General features: G+C 34.8%; 1 protein-coding gene across 1 annotated transcript in view; it reads right to left on the bottom strand.

The window, feature by feature from the left end:
- LOC104168825 (spermatogenesis-associated protein 17-like) overlaps window positions 1-15,878 on the bottom strand; it is a gene marked incomplete at its 5' end in the record, with an annotated part of 32,920 nt that extends 17,042 nt beyond the window's left edge. Inside the window, 4 exons of the mRNA XM_009709917.1 lie at window positions 943-1,046; window positions 6,919-6,969; window positions 13,526-13,607; window positions 15,743-15,878. Coding sequence (XP_009708219.1) covers window positions 943-1,046; window positions 6,919-6,969; window positions 13,526-13,607; window positions 15,743-15,878 — 373 coding nt within the window. The remainder of the gene's footprint in view (window positions 1-942; window positions 1,047-6,918; window positions 6,970-13,525; window positions 13,608-15,742) is intronic.
- Between the last annotated feature and the right edge of the window lie 3,107 nt (window positions 15,879-18,985).

The following is an 18,985-nucleotide window of genomic DNA, read 5'->3' as shown; positions in this document are numbered from 1 at the left end:
AATTTGCATATGCTGTTTTCTGTAACAGTCTTCTGGCTGAATTGTCTTTGCCATGCAATGTAGATAAGACTTCCAGAAATACTTAATCACTAAACTCGCTTATATTTCTATGCTTCAGAAAGCAAAGATTTGTCTCAGGCTTTCTGAACTGCAAAAACTGGATGGATTTTGTCCAACACCTTTCACTCACAATGAGAAAGTAATGATCATGGTCACCCAGTATTTTGTCTGTTTATTTCCACTGTTATCTGAAAAAAAAGTCATGGATCAGGACATCACATGTGCTAGAGGGAAATAATTGCCCCTATTTTAGAGAGCTTTCAACTTAAGTACAGAGAAAGACAAAGGGCACATAGGAGAATTACAGTAGGAACATACAGCAACAACAGTTCCAGCCAGAAAATTAATAGGCAAATGAATCTCTTCTGTAACTATGAAAAGAATCTGCTTCACTATATCCACACCAGTATCTTTCACAATTAATATTCATAGTATGGTTCATGCATGTAACTTAGATCCAAATCTGCACTTTCATTCATTGTCAATAATCAATTTTGAAAACAAATTATGAAAATTTTTTTTTAGCTTGTGTATACTAGGAAAAAAGTAATCTAGTTCAACAAACTGTATTTAGGGCACAATAATCTATGAGTTCTGAGCATAGGTGAAGAGCAAAATTTAGTTTTATTAAACTTGTATAAACTCAGAGTACATCTAATTAACTCAAAGAAAGTATTCTGAATTCATAACAGTGTAAATGAGAACAGAATGTGGTGCAACATGCACAGGCTTAGGATAAAGAGAATGATGACTGAGATATATATATATTTGAGAATGGAGGGGAACTTACACTCAAATAAACAGTTTAATTAATGCCATAAACTTTTTACAAATAAGAGAAGAGGAAATGAATGCTTTAACACATGGGATTTTTATCTTTACCTGACAATCTCGTTATTCACAGAAATGGCTTCCAGGTATTTCTTCAGTGCATAATAATTATGGATATATTTCCGAACATAATAGCCTCTCCATCTTTTCTGAATCTAGAGGAAATAAATATTTGCTTAGTGTATTTCAAATCGAAAGTTTGTATGCATATCAAATATCTGTTGTATTTCCCAAGTCATCTGGTTTCCATAAAAGTGATACCAAGTAAAAGCGCGAATATGTTTCAGTGAAGAAAATGAGGGTAGGACATAACATATTGTAGTTAAATGGTGATATGAATTTACAATTAAACACCAACATTAAAAAAAAAAATTAAGTTTTAAACCACTGTTTATATTGGGGTGTGATAACGAAAAGAAGGGTCAGCTACCGCCAGTGGCATTGCTCTATGTAAGAATGGGAAAAAAACAAACAACATAAGTGGTGCTTTTTCTCAGGTACAACATGCATTCCCTACCGAGTCACCACCTCATGAATATCTTCTGCTACACTCTCACCTTTGTGCTCTGGATATAATCTAAACTGAATAGAAGCCTTCCCAGTAACTCAATGAATCAGGCTTTCTGGAAACATCATTTATAAATTGCAGTTCTTTCATCTCCAATGTAAGATGATGCATGTCCATTTGTTGGAATTTAATTTTAATCTTCTCAGAAAATACTATTCCTCCTGCATAACAGATAAAGTTTAAACTGGAAAAGGAAATCTCTTTATCTGTAGCTAGTCCTAAAGTTGTATCAAGGATAGAAATTAGGTAGCATCCTCCACCAGAAAGGATTCATATCTTGGTACATTGTAAGAAGCATCAGTTTAAAAAAAAAAAAGAAGAAGAGAGGAAAAAAAACCAATTTAGTCTAGCCTGACTTTCCCCCAAAATTTATTTCAACAGAACACTTTAAATCTTCTCTGATACTTAAAAATTCTAATCATGACATTTCCGAAATGATTACAGGTTTACTGGCTATCTGTTTTGTGGAAAGGGAAAGCAAGTATTAATTAGGTGAAAAATTTTCAGTACTGCCATTTAGTTAGCCATATTTATCCCTATGCCATGACATGTACAGTTGGAAGACGTAACGCGCTCTATTCAGTCGTGTTTAGGGCTGCTCCCACTCCTCATTTTCTTTCCCGTAAAGAGGTCAGTGTATTCTAGATCAATACATCTGAAAAACAGATTAACGATCTTTTCCTCTGTTCTCAGTGTCTATTTCCTCTTTCTTTACATTCTTCCATTCTTGAACTTATCTTCCTGCAAAATGTTCTTTACTTCCTTCCCTGCATTTTGTCTCCTTTTTTTAACTCAATATATTTCTAAATTACTCTCCCAATTTCTATCTTCTAGTCTGCATTACCTTCACTCCCGCTCCAACTTCCATCTCTCTGACCTTTACAGCTTTGAAAACTTAAGAGACATAACAGCTGAAACGCAGAATCCACATTAAAAAAGCCAGAAGATTGAGGTCTTACAATCCAGAAGCAACTCCAAGGTGGGAACCTACTCCCGTTCACTAAGTGCATTAAAGAGAAGAATACTGTAATTTGACAAGAGCTCTCCTTATCCTGTGGACTTCTGGCTACTAGACTTTTCAAGAATTTAAACTCTTCAGTGTATCTGCAGGGAATGTTTTTCTTTTTTTTTCCGTTACACCAACCCTTCTCTTTCCAGAACCAAGGCATGACTTGGTAAGTGGAGCGCAATCCATGTGTTTGTGGTGGTGTTTTTTTTCTTAACCTATCTCTTATTCCAACGAAGCATGTAAAAAAAAAAAGGAAAAAACAGCATCATGTTCTGTTGTGTTAGATCCAGGAAGAAGGCAAGGAAAAAAACCTTCCTGTTGCCCATGCTATCAATCAGCCTTTGCACCCAGTGACTTCAGAGTCTGTATCATCAAGTCTTGGGAGTGCTTTTCACTAATACGCAAAAATCTCTTTACTCCTTCCAGTTCCATTGCAGTCTAATTTTGTACCATTGTGATAACTGACAAAAGTTATTGCAATTTTTCCCTCTCCTGGTGTTTTCTGAGCTGAAAACAGTAACAGACTGGAGCCACCTATAAGACGAGTAACTAAGGCAGGGTTGCATATTTTCATACTTTGTCTTTGGTATCATTTTGCAATCACAAAGGCCAAAACACTATTCTTTAAAGTAAAAACTGGCATTCAGTCTCAACTGATGGCCCTTTGTGGTATAGTTGTGATTATCTCTTTATGTGAGATTTAGTAAGAGAGTAAGTATCACACGGAAACTTTCAATAAGTCTTGGAGTGATGTGTCACCAAGAAAATAAAATGATGCACTAAAGCTATTAGGACTAAGAGGTTATTAAGTTTTAGTGTTAGTACACTCCTCTATTTCTCTTTTTTTCATCACCATGTATTTTCCTCTCTTCTCATATAAGACTCAAAACTAATTTAAAAAGATGGTATCTTCTTTTACCTATGTGTGATTGGTTGTTTGGGTTTTTTTGAATAAAAAGTGTTTGGACCTCTAGACCTTGTTATAAAATGAATAAATAATAGTTATGTGAGCATCTGAGCATGAGAACAAGAAAGGTGAAGCACTAGACATGCTTCTTTGCACTAGGTGACAGTAAATTTCATACTCTTTGCAACCCCACTTTCTCATACAAAAGCTTATCGGGTTAAAAAGGCATAGAGAAAGAGCAAAGAATGAGTATGCCTTCAGAGATCTGGGATTAAACAAAATCCTTTGCATGTGAATAAGGATCTTAACTTTGTTTTTCTGTTTGGCCTCAAAATTTCTCAACAAGAGCAACTTGGCTCCCGTATAGCTGTGTGCTCATTAATGCAGGATTATGGTCCCTTTGAAACTCCTTCTGACAGTCTTCACCTCACAGTTATAAATGCAGAACTGGAAATTTCTGGGTTAAAGGATCAAAACTCAAACTGAAAGACAAAAGACTCAAATTGTATAAAACTATAATTATCTCCAATGGGCTCAGTGTACCAATTCACTGACGCATTCTACCTTTATTTACATCACTTTCTGTTCAGAATGACCTCACTGATTTCAACTGACGGAAACCTAAGTAAGAAAAACTGCATTATGTCTCGAATTATTATATGCTAGATTTCTGTTTCCCTAATAGTGTATGTCAGAGATCACAAAACTGAAGACTAATCTTTTTGGAAAAGAACATTGTACACAAAGCTTCTGATGATGTTCATATTTTCAATGTGAAAGTTCTAAATGTTTGCTTTTATATGGAAGTATGATGTCATATGACTATATTTCTTTTTAATTCCAAGGTGAATGTTTAAAAAATTCTGGAAAAAAAGAGACAAGTGTATATGCCCTTCAAAGTAATTAGCAAGTTTCAACAGTGATTGGTACAAAACAATTATTGTCATTGATCAGCACTGAACAGATAATTTTAAACAAAGTCATTGTGTGCTCAGCAGATTACAGCTTGTTAACGGGCAAGTTCTAAATGACCTCTTAAGCTAGTCAAATCAATGATGCATATTCCTCATTAAGTAACATCAAAATGTAAGTGGTCTTATAAATAATGTTTATTTTAAGCACTAAAACAAATGGCAAAACCTTGATATATCAAAAGCCATCTGCTCATGGAAATATTTTTTTCCATAGGATTACTTCCGTTGCTGAAAATATATAGCAACCTTAAATATTTTAAGGGAGAGAATCATATTCTGACCTAGTAATCAAAACTGAAATTGATTAAAACAAGTTCTCTGATTCAATTTAAAAAGGTGAAAATGATAGTTCAGGTTACAACTAAGTACAATCCAGTGAGACAGAGATGTAGACTGACTTCGAAACTCTGAGCATGTGTATGCCCTCAATACTTCAATTGCCAAAATCAAAAGTGCCTTTCTAATCAGTGACTATAAACTGAAATAAATATTTTAATAATACTATGAGGCAAAACTAAGTGGTTAAACAGAAAAACATACAAAGTTATATTTTCAGAACACTGAAGTATATTATTCATGAACCAAGCTCACAATGTGTGAACATGAGGCGCTGTTGGCTTAGGAAACTTAAAGTCTGGCCACACATCTTCTGTGCAGAAACTCAACAGGCCTTATTCTCTATTATCCTGGACCTTGGTTACTTCTTCAAAAAACAGATGACAGCGAAATAAAAACATTCAGTGTTTCAGAATGGTAGCATTTTAAATCTGCTTTGCAGATATGGCTGCACAAGATTTAGATAGAGGAGAATCGGATTCTGACATTTGCAACTAAATAAAGATCTGTTCTATTGTTTTCAACTGATTTAAATTTCCATTAAAGAAAAGGACATGACTGAAAAAATGGTACTTTGAAGATTTATATCACCTAATGATTCAACATTATATTTCCATTACAAATGAATGGGGACACATTCAATTTCTTTTAAAAATGAAAGACCAAATGCAAAACTCTATTTGACTAGAATACATAATTACCTCTGAAATTTGGTCTTCAAACGCCTTCTAAAAGTACACAGCCAACTTGTAAAAGCTGACTTGCATCTTGCGTTTTCTCACTGATTTCAGCTGCATGAGTATACAGCATTTATCCACTGTGGAATACTTTCAAACTAGCTAACTACGGAATAAACTAAAACAACAAGAAAGTGTATTTCTGAGGAGTTAGACTGCTGTTAAACACCTTCCGCTCTTTAACATGGTCCAAATGTAAGATTCTATTTTGTTCCTTTGAGGCAACCAGCAGTAAGCCAAAAACCTGATGGGAACACACCTCTTGAGTCTGAGTGATTCTAGAACCAGAAAGGCCACAAAATAAATTAAAATCCATTCTAAGAATCTTCCTACTTTACAGGAGTTTCCTTTGGTTAATCTCCATCCCCACCACATTCCCACATTCGGTACAATTCCAAAGGTAAGATGCCTTGCCTAAAATGACATCAGCCTCGAAAGTAAAGCAGATTCATTCAACAAAATAAAATAATTAAGTAAGATAAAAAGATTTCATAGAATCACAGAATGGTTTGGGTTGGAATGGACCTTAAAGATCATCTAGTTCCAACCCTCCTGCCGTGGGCAGGGACGCCTTCCACTAGACCAGGTTGCTCAAAGCACCATCCAACCTGATCTTGAACACTTCCAGGGATCAGGCATCCACAACTTTTGTGTACAATCTGTTCCAGTGCTTCACCACCCTCATAGTGAAGAATTTCTTCCTTATATCTAGTCTAAATCTTCCCTCTTCCAGTTTAAAGCCATTACTCCTTGTCCTATGACTATATGCCCTTGTAAGAAGTCCTCCTCTAAAAAGCCCTCTCCAAAAGTCCCTCATACCGAGAATTATCTCATGTCCATCCTGTCTTTGTTTTACATATTTGTTTAAGTGCAGTTCCAAACTTCAGGAAAAAACCACCAATTTCTAATTAAATATATTTTGCCATTTTCCCCATAACAAACTTAATTTGCTGTATATTTATTAAAGTTCAAGGATTGTTTATACTTTTCTTCATCTGGCAATATTCACTCATAATATCATCAATGAGATCAGTGCAGTTCCACCTCTACGTTTAGGCAATGAAATTGTCCTGTGCTCTCTGAGTAACACTTTTGAGATTGAATACGCCAAATGTCATGTACTAACAAAAGAAAAAGCACAGCCACATCAACAAACGTAAAAGCCCTATAGTTTGTCAGAATTGTAAATATATGTCTACATTTGTAAGAATACTTGTAGATAGAATGTTTGGGGCTTTTATCAGTATCTTATATGGTAAGGTACAATGAACATTTAAATGGGGCAAGATGCATGCAGATGTCTTAAATTCAGCTACAGTTTTCAAATACAACCCAGACTACTGAGTGTAACTTTAATTTTTAACTATGTACTATTTCCCACTGTTGCCATCAGCATATCAATCAAGTGTATATTATTCTGGTTTGCTCATTTTATTAAAAGCAAATTTGGAGCACAATTGACTTTTCATTTGTTTAACAAGTGAAGAAATATTTACCCTGACAGCCATTTCATTGTAGAAATTCATCTTCATAATAAAATATGCTGTCTGTGAATCAAGGAAAAAAAAGATGGCATATATTTTAGTTACACAAAGACAGTGCTCCTATTTTTACATATAAAAGATAAGAATCTTTATACATAATACATAATAAGAGTTCTAGGCTTAGAGAGAATAAAATCAAACTTTGTATTGAAGAGATAGGCTTCCTAATACATAATGCAGGCTTAACCAGAAAAATCTATGGTAGTCAAACTAGAAGCTAATGGAGATATATGATCATAAAATGCTCTCCGCTGAGTTTGATAATCAATGGTGCTCTACTGAGAGTAGAATAACAAAGCAGAAATATTCACAAGTGCTGGTGACAAGTAGTATTGTATGATTTATTCACTGGGGTTCTTTTAGCCAAAACTCACAGAAACATAAAAGGAATTCATATTTCAAGACGTCTGGTTTAATGAAAAATTCAAAGAAATGCTGTCTTCAGTCGAAATCGTTCAAGGATACGGATGCAGTGATGGAGCAAAATTGTGCCTTCCAACCATCTGTACTAAATGTTATGTACTTAGCTGCCTCCCGAGTAATCCTTGGGAATTTTGTTTCATTTAATATTCATTTTAACATCATAAAATCATAAATACAATGATACCATGTTACAGTGAATCCCTTGATATAGAAAACATTTCCTGAAGTCCTGGTTTCCTTCCAATAAAGTAGAATTCATCTCATAGAGAACAAATCCCCTATTATACTAAGCAATCACTTGGCAGCATAGGTTATTTTAATGGATACATCACTTTAAACTAAGCTTTCACATCTGTTCCGCCCTCTAATTACAAATGCAAAATGAACATAATTCACAATTGTATCATAAAAAGTAAAATATAAGTACTTTGAATGCAAGAGTATGTCCTTTATTTAGCACAACATGCAGCTTTTATGTGTTTCTCATGTTTTAGACACAAATCAAAGGCAAAAGTGCTTTCCCCTGATATAGTGATTTTCTCCCCCATGGCAAACAGGAATTCACTATAAAAGGGTTTCACTGTAATTAGTGTTATTTGAATTGCCTAGTCTGATCCAAAGCAAATTGTCTGTGGAGAGCAGCAGGACTGGATTATTTATCAACAGTCTGGGCAATTAAGAAACAGTTGGCTGCAATATGTTATTTACAAATGAACACAATGATGCTACTTCATTTTAAATTCTCTTTCTTCATTACATTAAGCAAGGCATAATTCCTGCAGTTTAATTAAAGTGCATTTTAAATGCTCACTTTAATATCATACCAATGTACTAATAATGGAAACAGTAGAAAAGTTATTTCTTATATGAAAGAAAAAAGCAGGACCACTGAATTTGAAAAAAATTTCACATATATGTGTAGACATATACACAGATGTATGTATACATATATATATTTGAGGGAATCTCCATCCCAAAGGTATGAATTAGAATAAATAGTGGAGACACTCTCCCTTTTTGTCTTCATAAATGTTTTCTGAGCCATATTAACTGTAGATCGCTAATATTGGAATGAAATAATGGAATAAAGTATATTCCAAAAGTGATCGACTAAATTGATACAATTTTGCTTTGCAGCTCATCTTTTCTTTCTTCGGAAGGGAATGTAAGAGTTGGTGCACACCAGATAGATAAAGTACCTTTTTAATTGAAATTCCTAAGCTTAAAAGCAATCATTAGATTTCAGTCCACCAATGATTAAACTAAAGAATCTCACACCTTTTTGTTTATTCATCTTATATTTGAAAGCTGTGAGCACTTCAGTCAAAATCCATCCCATTTCACTGAAAAACCTAAATGGGAGACCTAGCATCATTATGTTCTTTATATCATCAATACTGAAAGGCAGTGGGATCACTTTCCTTCTGAGTTTGGCAAAGTATTGAAGAGCTCTGCAATTGCATCTGTCTACTATTTACAGAAATAGTCATCGGTAATTAGGGTCCTAACTTGCGTACCTCACTTAGGTGTGAGAAATCCAGGCCTTACCTTACCACTACTTAACAAGATCACTCACGATAAAAAGGAAGTTATACATTCTTGCTTTTGCCCAATGTTGTTCTAAATCACAAGTCTGCCAAATGCAGAATTGCTCATATAACTGTCTTACAACCTTATCCTTGTACCAAAAGCCAAAGCCTATGTCACCATCGAGGTTCTTTTGAAATGGATTTGCCCTCTATCTTCTAATCCTAATTAGAATAATATGTACTAGTTCTGCTATTACAAGTGACAGAGAATGTGTCCATCCCTATTCACAAAAGCATAGCCATAATTCAGTGCTTCAACCCAAGTCCATATTTATGTGCTTTCCTAGTAAACACAAGATTTTTTTCCTGAACTGTGGCCTTCTTGTCCAGAAGATTCTTTTCTATTCTTTTCTTATACCTAAGTGGAATTTCCTGCATTTCAGCTTGTGTACATTGCATTGCCTCTCATTCTTTCATTGGGTGCCAATTCCAAGGTGACACTGCAAGGTTGACTCTCTGGGAAGAATTGTCTTGCCACCTCACTCACATGGACCACCTCCACTTCTGAACCATGATGTCTTTGTATCTGTCTCTGCTGTTAATATACAGGTCTCCCTACTACTTTACTTTAAGTCTATGATTCAAAAATATATTTGAAGCCTTTTGTGTATAAACTATTGCACTACTTGATCCTTTCCTGCTTAAAACTTTGTTTGAAGATCACCTACGAATGTAATCTGATCCTGAGTGGTATTTCCTTGTTCTTTAAACAGTCAATACAAAGTGACAAATTCAAAGGAGAACCAGAAATTTGATTGCGCCTAGATTGAGAGAAGGAACAAACATATGGTCTAAGCTGGGAACAGGCGCTTTTTTTTTTTTTTTTAAGAGCAATTACGCATTTGCCTAATTCCTGTTGGACTGGGACTATTTAAAACTAGTTACTGAGTTGAAGCTAAACTATTTAGGGTGGTGCCGAACTACATCGCATAAAATACTCACTTTTTTCAACTGCATCTCCTTCCAAAATGAGCTGAAACTATGGCTATCATGCATGCCAACTTCATGTAACAAAGAAATGTTACAATTCCCTTTGCTTTAATAAGTGATTTCTTGACTTTAAGAAATACTGTAAAAAGAAACAGTGATCTACAGTTCGATTCATGTTCTCATGTTTGCCTGGCTTTAAAAAACATACTTTCCTGCAGGTTATGCAAGGCTTTTAGAATCCAGTACAACCAATGTAACTAAGTTATTAAAATTATAGGAGTGCAGTTCTTAATTTTAGCTTGAGATTAATAGTGGGAAACAAAGGTTTATAGCAAAGCACCTGTATGTAGAATATAGAAAGGCACATAACTTCAGTAATGTAAACATCATCAATAGTTTTTTTTTAACTTAATGTATTTTAACAATCAAAGGAAGAGGCACTAGAGGAGTAAGAAATTAAATACTAGTAGTGGTGCACATATGGACACTCAATCTGATGAGCCTCTGCCTTTGTTATTTTCCGCATCAGTACCACTTACATTTCACAATTTTGAATATAATCATTAAAATGATTTATTATCAAGTAATCATGGGTATTTCGTGCATATGCTTTGCCTTGTTTGCTGGCAGCAGATACCAATCCAATCATTATCAGTGGACAAATTTTAAAGTGACCAGTGTATTTAAGGAACTATCATGTCAAATGTATCATTGTGTTTCATAATCAGGAGTCATTACAATAGTTATTAGCATGAGTTCAATGCAAACATTAACTGATCCTTTAACCTAAAAGTTGTGTTAACCTACTAAGAAGATTTTTGGTTTTTTAAAAAATATTCCAAATTCAGCCATTAATAGAGTAAAGATAGTATGACCGTAAATATAGGGAATGAACTTGAAATTTATATTTAAATCCATCCCAAAATGTACAATACTGAACATAGAGGTCTAAAGGGAGAAAAAAGGTGCCTTTTCATCTGCTACTTGTATGGCTTTCAGGTTAGCTTCCAATCAAGCTGTCCTATTTCGACCTCTCCAATCAAAGAGACGGCAAGCACAAAATGAAGTATTTGAGGGGGAAAGGTGGTTTTCTGTGCTGATTGCTGTACCATTCATAAGCTTGCTGATGAGATTCTGTTTCTCTAGACTCCTGACTAATATTGGATAAGTACTGGAATCCAGAAACTGGGTGAATTCATGGTCTGATTTAGAATATGTGTATTAAGTGTGGGCTTGTGCAATTTTTTGTCCTACATTATTCAGCAGACTTCAGATTTGGCAAAGGCTTGTCAGTTATGTCTGTTTGAAGAACTACATATGAACCAAACTTTATTGGTTAAAGTTTTCTTTTTTTTTTTTTTTTATTTTCAGAAATATATTTCAAGAATGGAAAGCTTGGGGGGTTTTATGATGCTAGCTATCTCAGCTTGGTTATTAAAGGAAATCTCTGCTAATCTGAAGTACTCTATTAAAATGTAACTAGCAGACCGTGTTTTAAGAAGAGAAGGCAAAAGAAGAAAGATGGAATAAAGAAATGAGGTAAAAGATGTCCAATTTCATAGATACATAGAACAATTGAGGTTGGCAGGGACCCCTGGAGCTCCAAAACATTGCTCAAAGCAGGGTCAATCAGAGCAAGTTGTGCAGGGCCTCATTCAGTTGGGTTTTGAATATCTCCAAGGATGGAAACTCTGCAAGAACAGTTTGTACTCTCTCGGCAACCCATTCCAGTATTTGATTACTCTCACAGTAAAAAAAGTTCTTTCTTGTCTTTGAGTGGAATTTCCTGTATTTCAGTTTGAGGCCACTGCTCTCATCCTATCACTGGGCACCAATTCCAAATGCCTTTGCAGGCTGGCTCTCTGGGAAGAATTATCTTGCCGTCTCACCTATAGGGCACCACTCAGAACTGTGCAATGGACAGTAGACACAGTGATGATGTGTTCATTTTGTATCTTATCTGGGCATCACTGTTTTTACAACCTTTATATATAAAAAATAAGTTGCTGAGGTGACATAATTCTGTTTAAAATAGGAAACTGATTACTATCAACAAAGAAACTAGCATTTGAACATGGAGTGGCCAAAAAATAGCTACTTACGATTTTGAGGGATTGAAAAATATGTAAGATGGCCACCATCAGACCTTTGTCCTGCTTAAGCGCTCTTAAAGACCTAATGATCAGATGCCAAAAACTGACATGGTTCTTATTCTCGTCTTGAAAAACACAGAAACATGTAAATCACCTTCTTTCTCAAGTGAAATTCACCACTCTAGAATGTTTTAACTGTGAAAAAATGTAGCACTTGAGGGGTGTCGTGAGATGACTTCACCTAAAATATCACCTGAGGCATATCTAAGCCATCCATAGGCATTTGTCTATCCTCCTCTTAAAACCTGCAGTAGAGGGAGTTCTTTTGGCAGTATGTGTTAATGTTTCACAGGAAGCTGATTTGTTCCTTCCCTTTGCTCAGTTGCTGCATGGAACCTTTCTTTCAATTAACAAATTTTAACGTACATTAACATTGTCTTGTCTCTCTCCTTCTACAGAAGCTTTTCTAGATTAAACAAATCTTCCCTAAACTCAGGGACAACATTCAAACTGAAGTCCCACTTTTTTTAAAGCAGAACCCAATCCAGCCATGTAGCTACCCGCCCTGTATTCAAAAATCAGTGTTTTAGAAGATAGATTGAAAATCATAACCTGAAAGGATGACTCATAATTTATTAGTTAAGCCAGGTAAATTGGAAGAGATAAAATCTTTAACTAGTTTACTGATAGACTTGGGGGAAAAAAAAGAGAAGCTTTCAGGCATGCAAGTCCTGCAACTTGAAAACATAGTTTAGTAGGAGGTATGGACTTTAGCCTGTAATACATGAGTTTTTATAGCTCATTTTTTTTCCTTTTTCTTGACTTGCTTGTTTTGACTGAAACATATCAATTTAACAAAATTAATCAAGAATAAATGACAAACAAGTTTAAAACTATTGTAAAATATTAACGTAGATTGGTAAAATAATGAAGTAAACTGCATATTAAAAACTTAATTGTTTTATGTTAAAGACAAATTAGTTTCTTCTTAATCTCCTAAACCTGTTAACAGAGGTTTTAGCTTGTGTGCTGTCATACATTTTTGCTATCTTCAAGTCCATCAAGGGAATTATATTGATCTGCTGTGTGCCTTAAGGGAAAAACCTGAAATACTTCAAGCTTCATTAAGTAAGAAATTTTAACCACTAAAACATAGAACAGCAATGTGTAGGCACATTGGCTTATTTTATTTTCAGAATTAAAAGTTCTGCTAGAAAAAAAGGCATCTTGAAAAGCTCCAATCCTGCGATTAGCATCATGCAAGCAGGCTTCTGCCTGAGCAGATCTCATTGCTGGTTTGGGGACTAGTACTCTAGAGCTACAAACATTTAAACACTGACCTAGCTTGGCCGTTATGAGTAGGCTTACTGAAATTAATGGTGCTTTTCATGATAGTAAAGTTAAGTACATGTCTGTGTGCATAAAGGATCAAGTTTCAGCTTTTTAATTTCAAGACAAGTGAATGAATTACTTCATACATATTCTATAAATAACCAAACAAAATTTTGAAAACTAATTTGCTACCTCCACCATTTTTCTGAAGTTTCTTCTGCTTCGATAACCTCTCCACCACTTCTGTATAAAAATCACCATTTTGTTCAGATATCTAAAATGAAATATATTAACAAAATAATGACTATTTTGAGACTTTACAATATAAGTTTATTTTTTCCTAATGTTAAAAATAATGTATAGTGTATTATCCATGCTTATTCCAAACAGATGGCCACTGCAAACATACTTTATACATGTACATGGATGCATACATACATATGCACACACATACGCACTTATAAACAAATATATACATATATCTATACATATGCACATATTTTGCTTTTGGAAAAAAATGGGTTACTGCAAACTTACCTGTGTACTATTTCAGTTATCATTACAAAAGTTTAATGAAATAGCCTTACAAATGTAATTTGCACAATAGATGATTGTATTTTCATGGATGGTTTTAACCAACATATCTGACCAGTTCAGGTTTTTTTTCAGTCACATACAACATTCTCATAACTTTACAGTTTTTAAATATTTGACAAAACCCACAGATATCTGGAATTTTTAGACTACTTTTTTGCTGTTAGAAAATTACACCTAGCTTAATTGTAAGTAAATCTTTTCTCTATCCTTATTATATATACATTATTATGCTTCTAAAAATTCCATAACTGATGTCTCACACCAATAAATGTCTCACATCAGTTTTGCAGAAAATAATGCAATCATTACTTTGGGACTGCCTAGAAGAAGCTATATAGGAGAACGTTCATAGCACCTAACTATGGACATCAAATTTAGAAGCCTTGCAGCACAGCTGGAGTCACAAAGTAGAGGCAGTCTTTTCCAGCAGGTAATTCAAATGACCTAAATGAGAGGGTAATTGAGAACACTGACAACTGGTTATATTAAGTATGTACTCCTAAGTCAGATACCACATCCATCTTTGGAAAGAGGACACTGAGCAGGATCGTTCTATATACAGTTGCAAAGAAAATCCTCTTCTACACTTAGCTGATTTAGTTCTTCTTACATGCTCATTACAGTTACATTGTTCTTCTTACATTGGTCATTACTAAATACAAATGTGTGCTTGGAAGAGCATCTTCCTACAGAAAGATTGGCAAAGACACTTGGATTTTCACTTTCTTCTGCAGCATGCTGTTGTTACTCATGTGCTGGAAACAGAGGGGCACTAACAAATCTTCTGTATTTGTAGGGGCTTTTGACAATGATGGCATAGCTGATATTCCTTAAAGGGCTGAAATACTATGTTTGTTTTTGAACACTTGCATGTGATGGCTGCATCCCGTGACAACACACTTGAACCAGCAAGGGAAAAAAAATTACCAGTATTTTTTTTAACAAGTGCACATTATTGCTGTAGCCTATCTTTTCAGGAGGGAAATATTAGCCATTAAATGATTAATGTTATTTAACCTAATAATCATTTAGGTTTGATACAGTATGTCTGGATGATAGATAATGACTTGCAACAGGCAAGAGATCAACCTAGAAAATGTAACAATCCCTCTCCCTCACAGCCTTAATTTTTATGAAGACAGAGAAATTTGAGCACATGAGGTTGGCCAGTTGGCCTTATGATCGTTAAAAATGGAGGAGGGCCTCCTGGGAGAAGGGACCAACCATAGTGTTTCCAAAAAATCTGTATCAATGTCAATACAGCAGAATTATAGAATTTTCAATTACGGAACAAAGTAATGGTACATGATGACTGTTTGATAAACTGAGAAAATGACGTAAAGAAAGATTTTTTTTTAAATGATCTGGTCAAATCCAGCAGTAGAACTTAATTTTCTACAATAAAAGTCCAGTTACCACACACTCACTAGGCAATTTTTCTGTAGTGGCCACAATAACACAGATAAGATAAGTCTCTGCAAACAGCATATTTGAGGGACATCTTTTTTTTTTCCAGTCATGCCAAGATTTCTTAAACAATACTGGGTATCTATCCTGAAGATGGATTATTTCCATGCTATTTATTAGCATCATGCCATTTTGCTTGTATGCAGTTCTGAAAATCAAAAATTACTATTTCTTACAGTGGCATAGCATGTATTTCATTCTATTTAAAAGCAGCATAACAGATTATTTTTTTTTCCAAATGCTCCCATTTTATTAAAATCAAATAGTACCACGAGAAACTTGGGGAAAAAATCAAGATTGAAATACAGATTAAAATACAGATTAAAATAGGCTTAATGTACTCACCTCAGATAGGCTCGGACTTCGCATCCTCGAAACCAGCTCTGGATTTTGACAGCAGCTTTGTACTCTATTTTTCTGTCTTCATCTACAGATCTGAAAACATAAAAGTAGTAACACTTGTCAGCATGGTAATTTAGTACTAAAACAGAAACATTCTTCTAAATATGTCTTACTGTTACAGTTTGTAATCTTTTTCACAAGGTTTTTCACTTTTTAATTCTACATAGTTAAACAATAGTGCAGAACAATATAATCTACATTAGTTGTATATTATGAGGACAACAAAGATAAAGAGTACTACAACTTGTGAGTGATGTAAGGTTCGGGACAGTGTACTTATTGCCATACAATATTGAATATCCGTGTCAGCATGTCATGGCCTTCTTCCGTTGTAGGTGAAATATATGGATAATGCTTTAATGATAATTAGGCCTGAATTATAACAAAAATCCTGTAGCTATGTATAAAATTGTATATCTACGTGAAGAGTAAATAAAGTAACTGTGATCAATATTGTAATGATAAATATCAATAGAATTAATAACAAACATATATTAAGGGTGAGATATAGTTCAAATACATTGTCTTATAACCAATACAAAATATTTTGTTTGTTACCTGAACAGAGATAGCATCAATAATGGGGACAGACACATTCCTTGTCTGTTGATTTTTTTAATGACTATGAACTGATCTTACAAGGTGAAAGTAGAGGTTTTAGCCCTTCGAACTTGTTTCTTAGGAATGAATTTAAAGAGGAGAAACATGAAAAGAAGAGGAGGTGACTGAAGGAAAGAGAGATACAAATGTAAGTTAAAACTATTACGAGTTAGAACAATGAAAGCATGGGAAAGAAAATAGGTGTGGAAATTTCCAAACTTTAGAAGGCCTGGAATGTCAGGGTACGAAATCTTAGTGTGGCTTGAAAGGAAGTCGGGAATTGGAAATAAATGGTGTTAGAAATTTGGATAGGATCCAAGAGGATGACCATGGGAATCTTTTACATGGGATTATAGTAGTCAATGCAACATCTTATTGAGACTTGACAGGACTTTTCACAATGGGAATTCAAAGACTCGGATTCTGGAGGTAATGTAGAAATGAAACTGGCAGCATATTGGCATGTGCTGCAGACAGGCAAGGAGGGAACAAAAGGAAACAAAAGAATTAGAAAATATGCTAAGATTGCGGCATTAATTAATATAGATACTACAGGAATTAATGGAAAAGGGATGATACAGAGAAAGATGAAGAATTTTTTTTAAGTTATACGATAAGAAAGGTTATCTAGAAAGAGACACTGGTGAGGCCATTGAAGATACAAGATAGATGTAGGTGGAGAATTGATGACTTCAAGGAGAATTTCAAGAACTATTAGCTGTCAAATCTTTGTGTCAAATGACATAGTACAAGGAAAAGACAAGTGCACAGGTGGGAAAGAAGTAAAAATGACCTCATCAGAAATTCAGAAAATAATTCCAAGAGATAGTCATTGCTCGCCTTCTTTCTGTGACTCTGTCATCAGGAGGATAGTGTTTGTGACTAAGCCAAAAGTCATGCAAGGAAAACCATGAATCTAAAAAAGGTTAAAGAAATACATTAATCTGGAAGAGACTTTTCAGAGAGTTCAGGAAGAAATCATTTATATGATGAGTTTCAATGCTGATGGGTAGAACTCAGCTATGAGATCACCTCTAGCATCTATTTACTTTTTTGTTTGTTTCAAAATGTCAATAACTGCCTAGTCTTTGAACTTAAAATCATATTTTAATTTTCATGGATTTTTTCCTATCCTGTTTTTACTAGGAACATATTTACCAAACAGTTTAATTTGTTACATTGCCACAAAAGAACAATTAGGTTACTGTTAATTAGTTTTCTTAACTAGTTGACATCAGTTAGCTCTCCTAACTGTGTTGTGTTGAAATTAATTGCCTCAGTAAGCACCAACAAGATTAATTTTTATTTGATAAATCAGTATTATCCTTATTATATTTCTTGAAAAATGAAACACAGCTTTACTACCAGAGATCAAGAAGCATTAGCTCCATTCATTTTATATCATCTGGTGGAGCATGTGCTCTCAAATCATATTAAGTGGGTACAAATTTTCACCATCATCTGACACGCATCAGACCTGTCCAGTGCCTGGAAACCATGGAAAACAGACTTTTTTACCTAAAACCACAAAATAAGTCATTATCAAATCTGGCATTTATGCTAGAGAGCTTCCTTGTTCCTTGCTTGTGCAGCTTCCTAGACTTCACAGGAAGCAGACATCTCCAGAATACTTTTACTTACAGGTAAAGGATTTTGATTAAAATGGTATGAGCAATTTGGCCCTGGACAGGCAGCCAGGATTACAGTCTGGAAATGAAAGGGATGTGGGACTGGCTGTGTCAGAGGTGACAGCTCCAAAACCAGTCCTGCCCACTTGGCAATGGCAACAGTCTGCTTCTGGAAGAGCAGGAGACACCTTCTCTATTACTCCATTAGGTTTTTTAGTTGGCATTCTGTCTTGCCTGGCCAAGTGAGATTAGAAGTCCTTGTAAAGTTTATTGAAGCAGACCAACAGCATACTTGTTTTTCTTACAGTATAGTTCCACAAACACGTTCAACTGTCCTTGCCAGCAGAAGAAGTGTGTTTGAGGTATAAGCTGCTCAAGCTGGTATCTGCCCTTCTGATCAGATTGCATAGTTGTCATACTGTTTGAATTAAGCTTTTAGAGTCATAGATACTTCTCAAAGACTTTACTGAGAGTTAAAAAGGCATACTCAAGGTTAGCATCTGACATATAGATGTTACAGTAAATAAAGCTAAGTTCTTGAATGAGTAAGCGATAAAATTATTTAACACTTAAGAGAATGCACTAACAGATTCTGTATATTCTAATGCTTATACTGACAGGGTATTTCTCAAGGTGCAGGCTCATGGCATTTTTGCATTGTGTTGTCATTGGGTCAGTCCTTCCCTAGAACAGTGCTTTCCCTAAAAAGTGAGTTTAGGAGACCTCATACCTCTGACATAAACAGAGTTCTGCATAAAGCATGACAGGAACATTATTAAGATCGGAACATTATTAAGATCAAGTAAACCTGTCTAACCACAACCAACAGGTCATCAACCTGCCCTAATTTTTAACGGAACAGGTATAGAGTCCTAAAATAGCAAATGCATTTTGAAAGATAAAGAAAGTTTTCTAATTTGAGGGTTTACTTTAAGGCACTTCAATTACTATGTATCTC

This window comes from Cariama cristata, unplaced genomic scaffold (genome assembly GCF_000690535.1).
Source record: "Cariama cristata isolate BGI_N322 unplaced genomic scaffold, ASM69053v1 scaffold810, whole genome shotgun sequence".
Lineage (NCBI taxonomy): Eukaryota > Metazoa > Chordata > Aves > Cariamiformes > Cariamidae > Cariama > Cariama cristata.
This window is presented reverse-complemented; position numbering and strand designations above follow the sequence as displayed.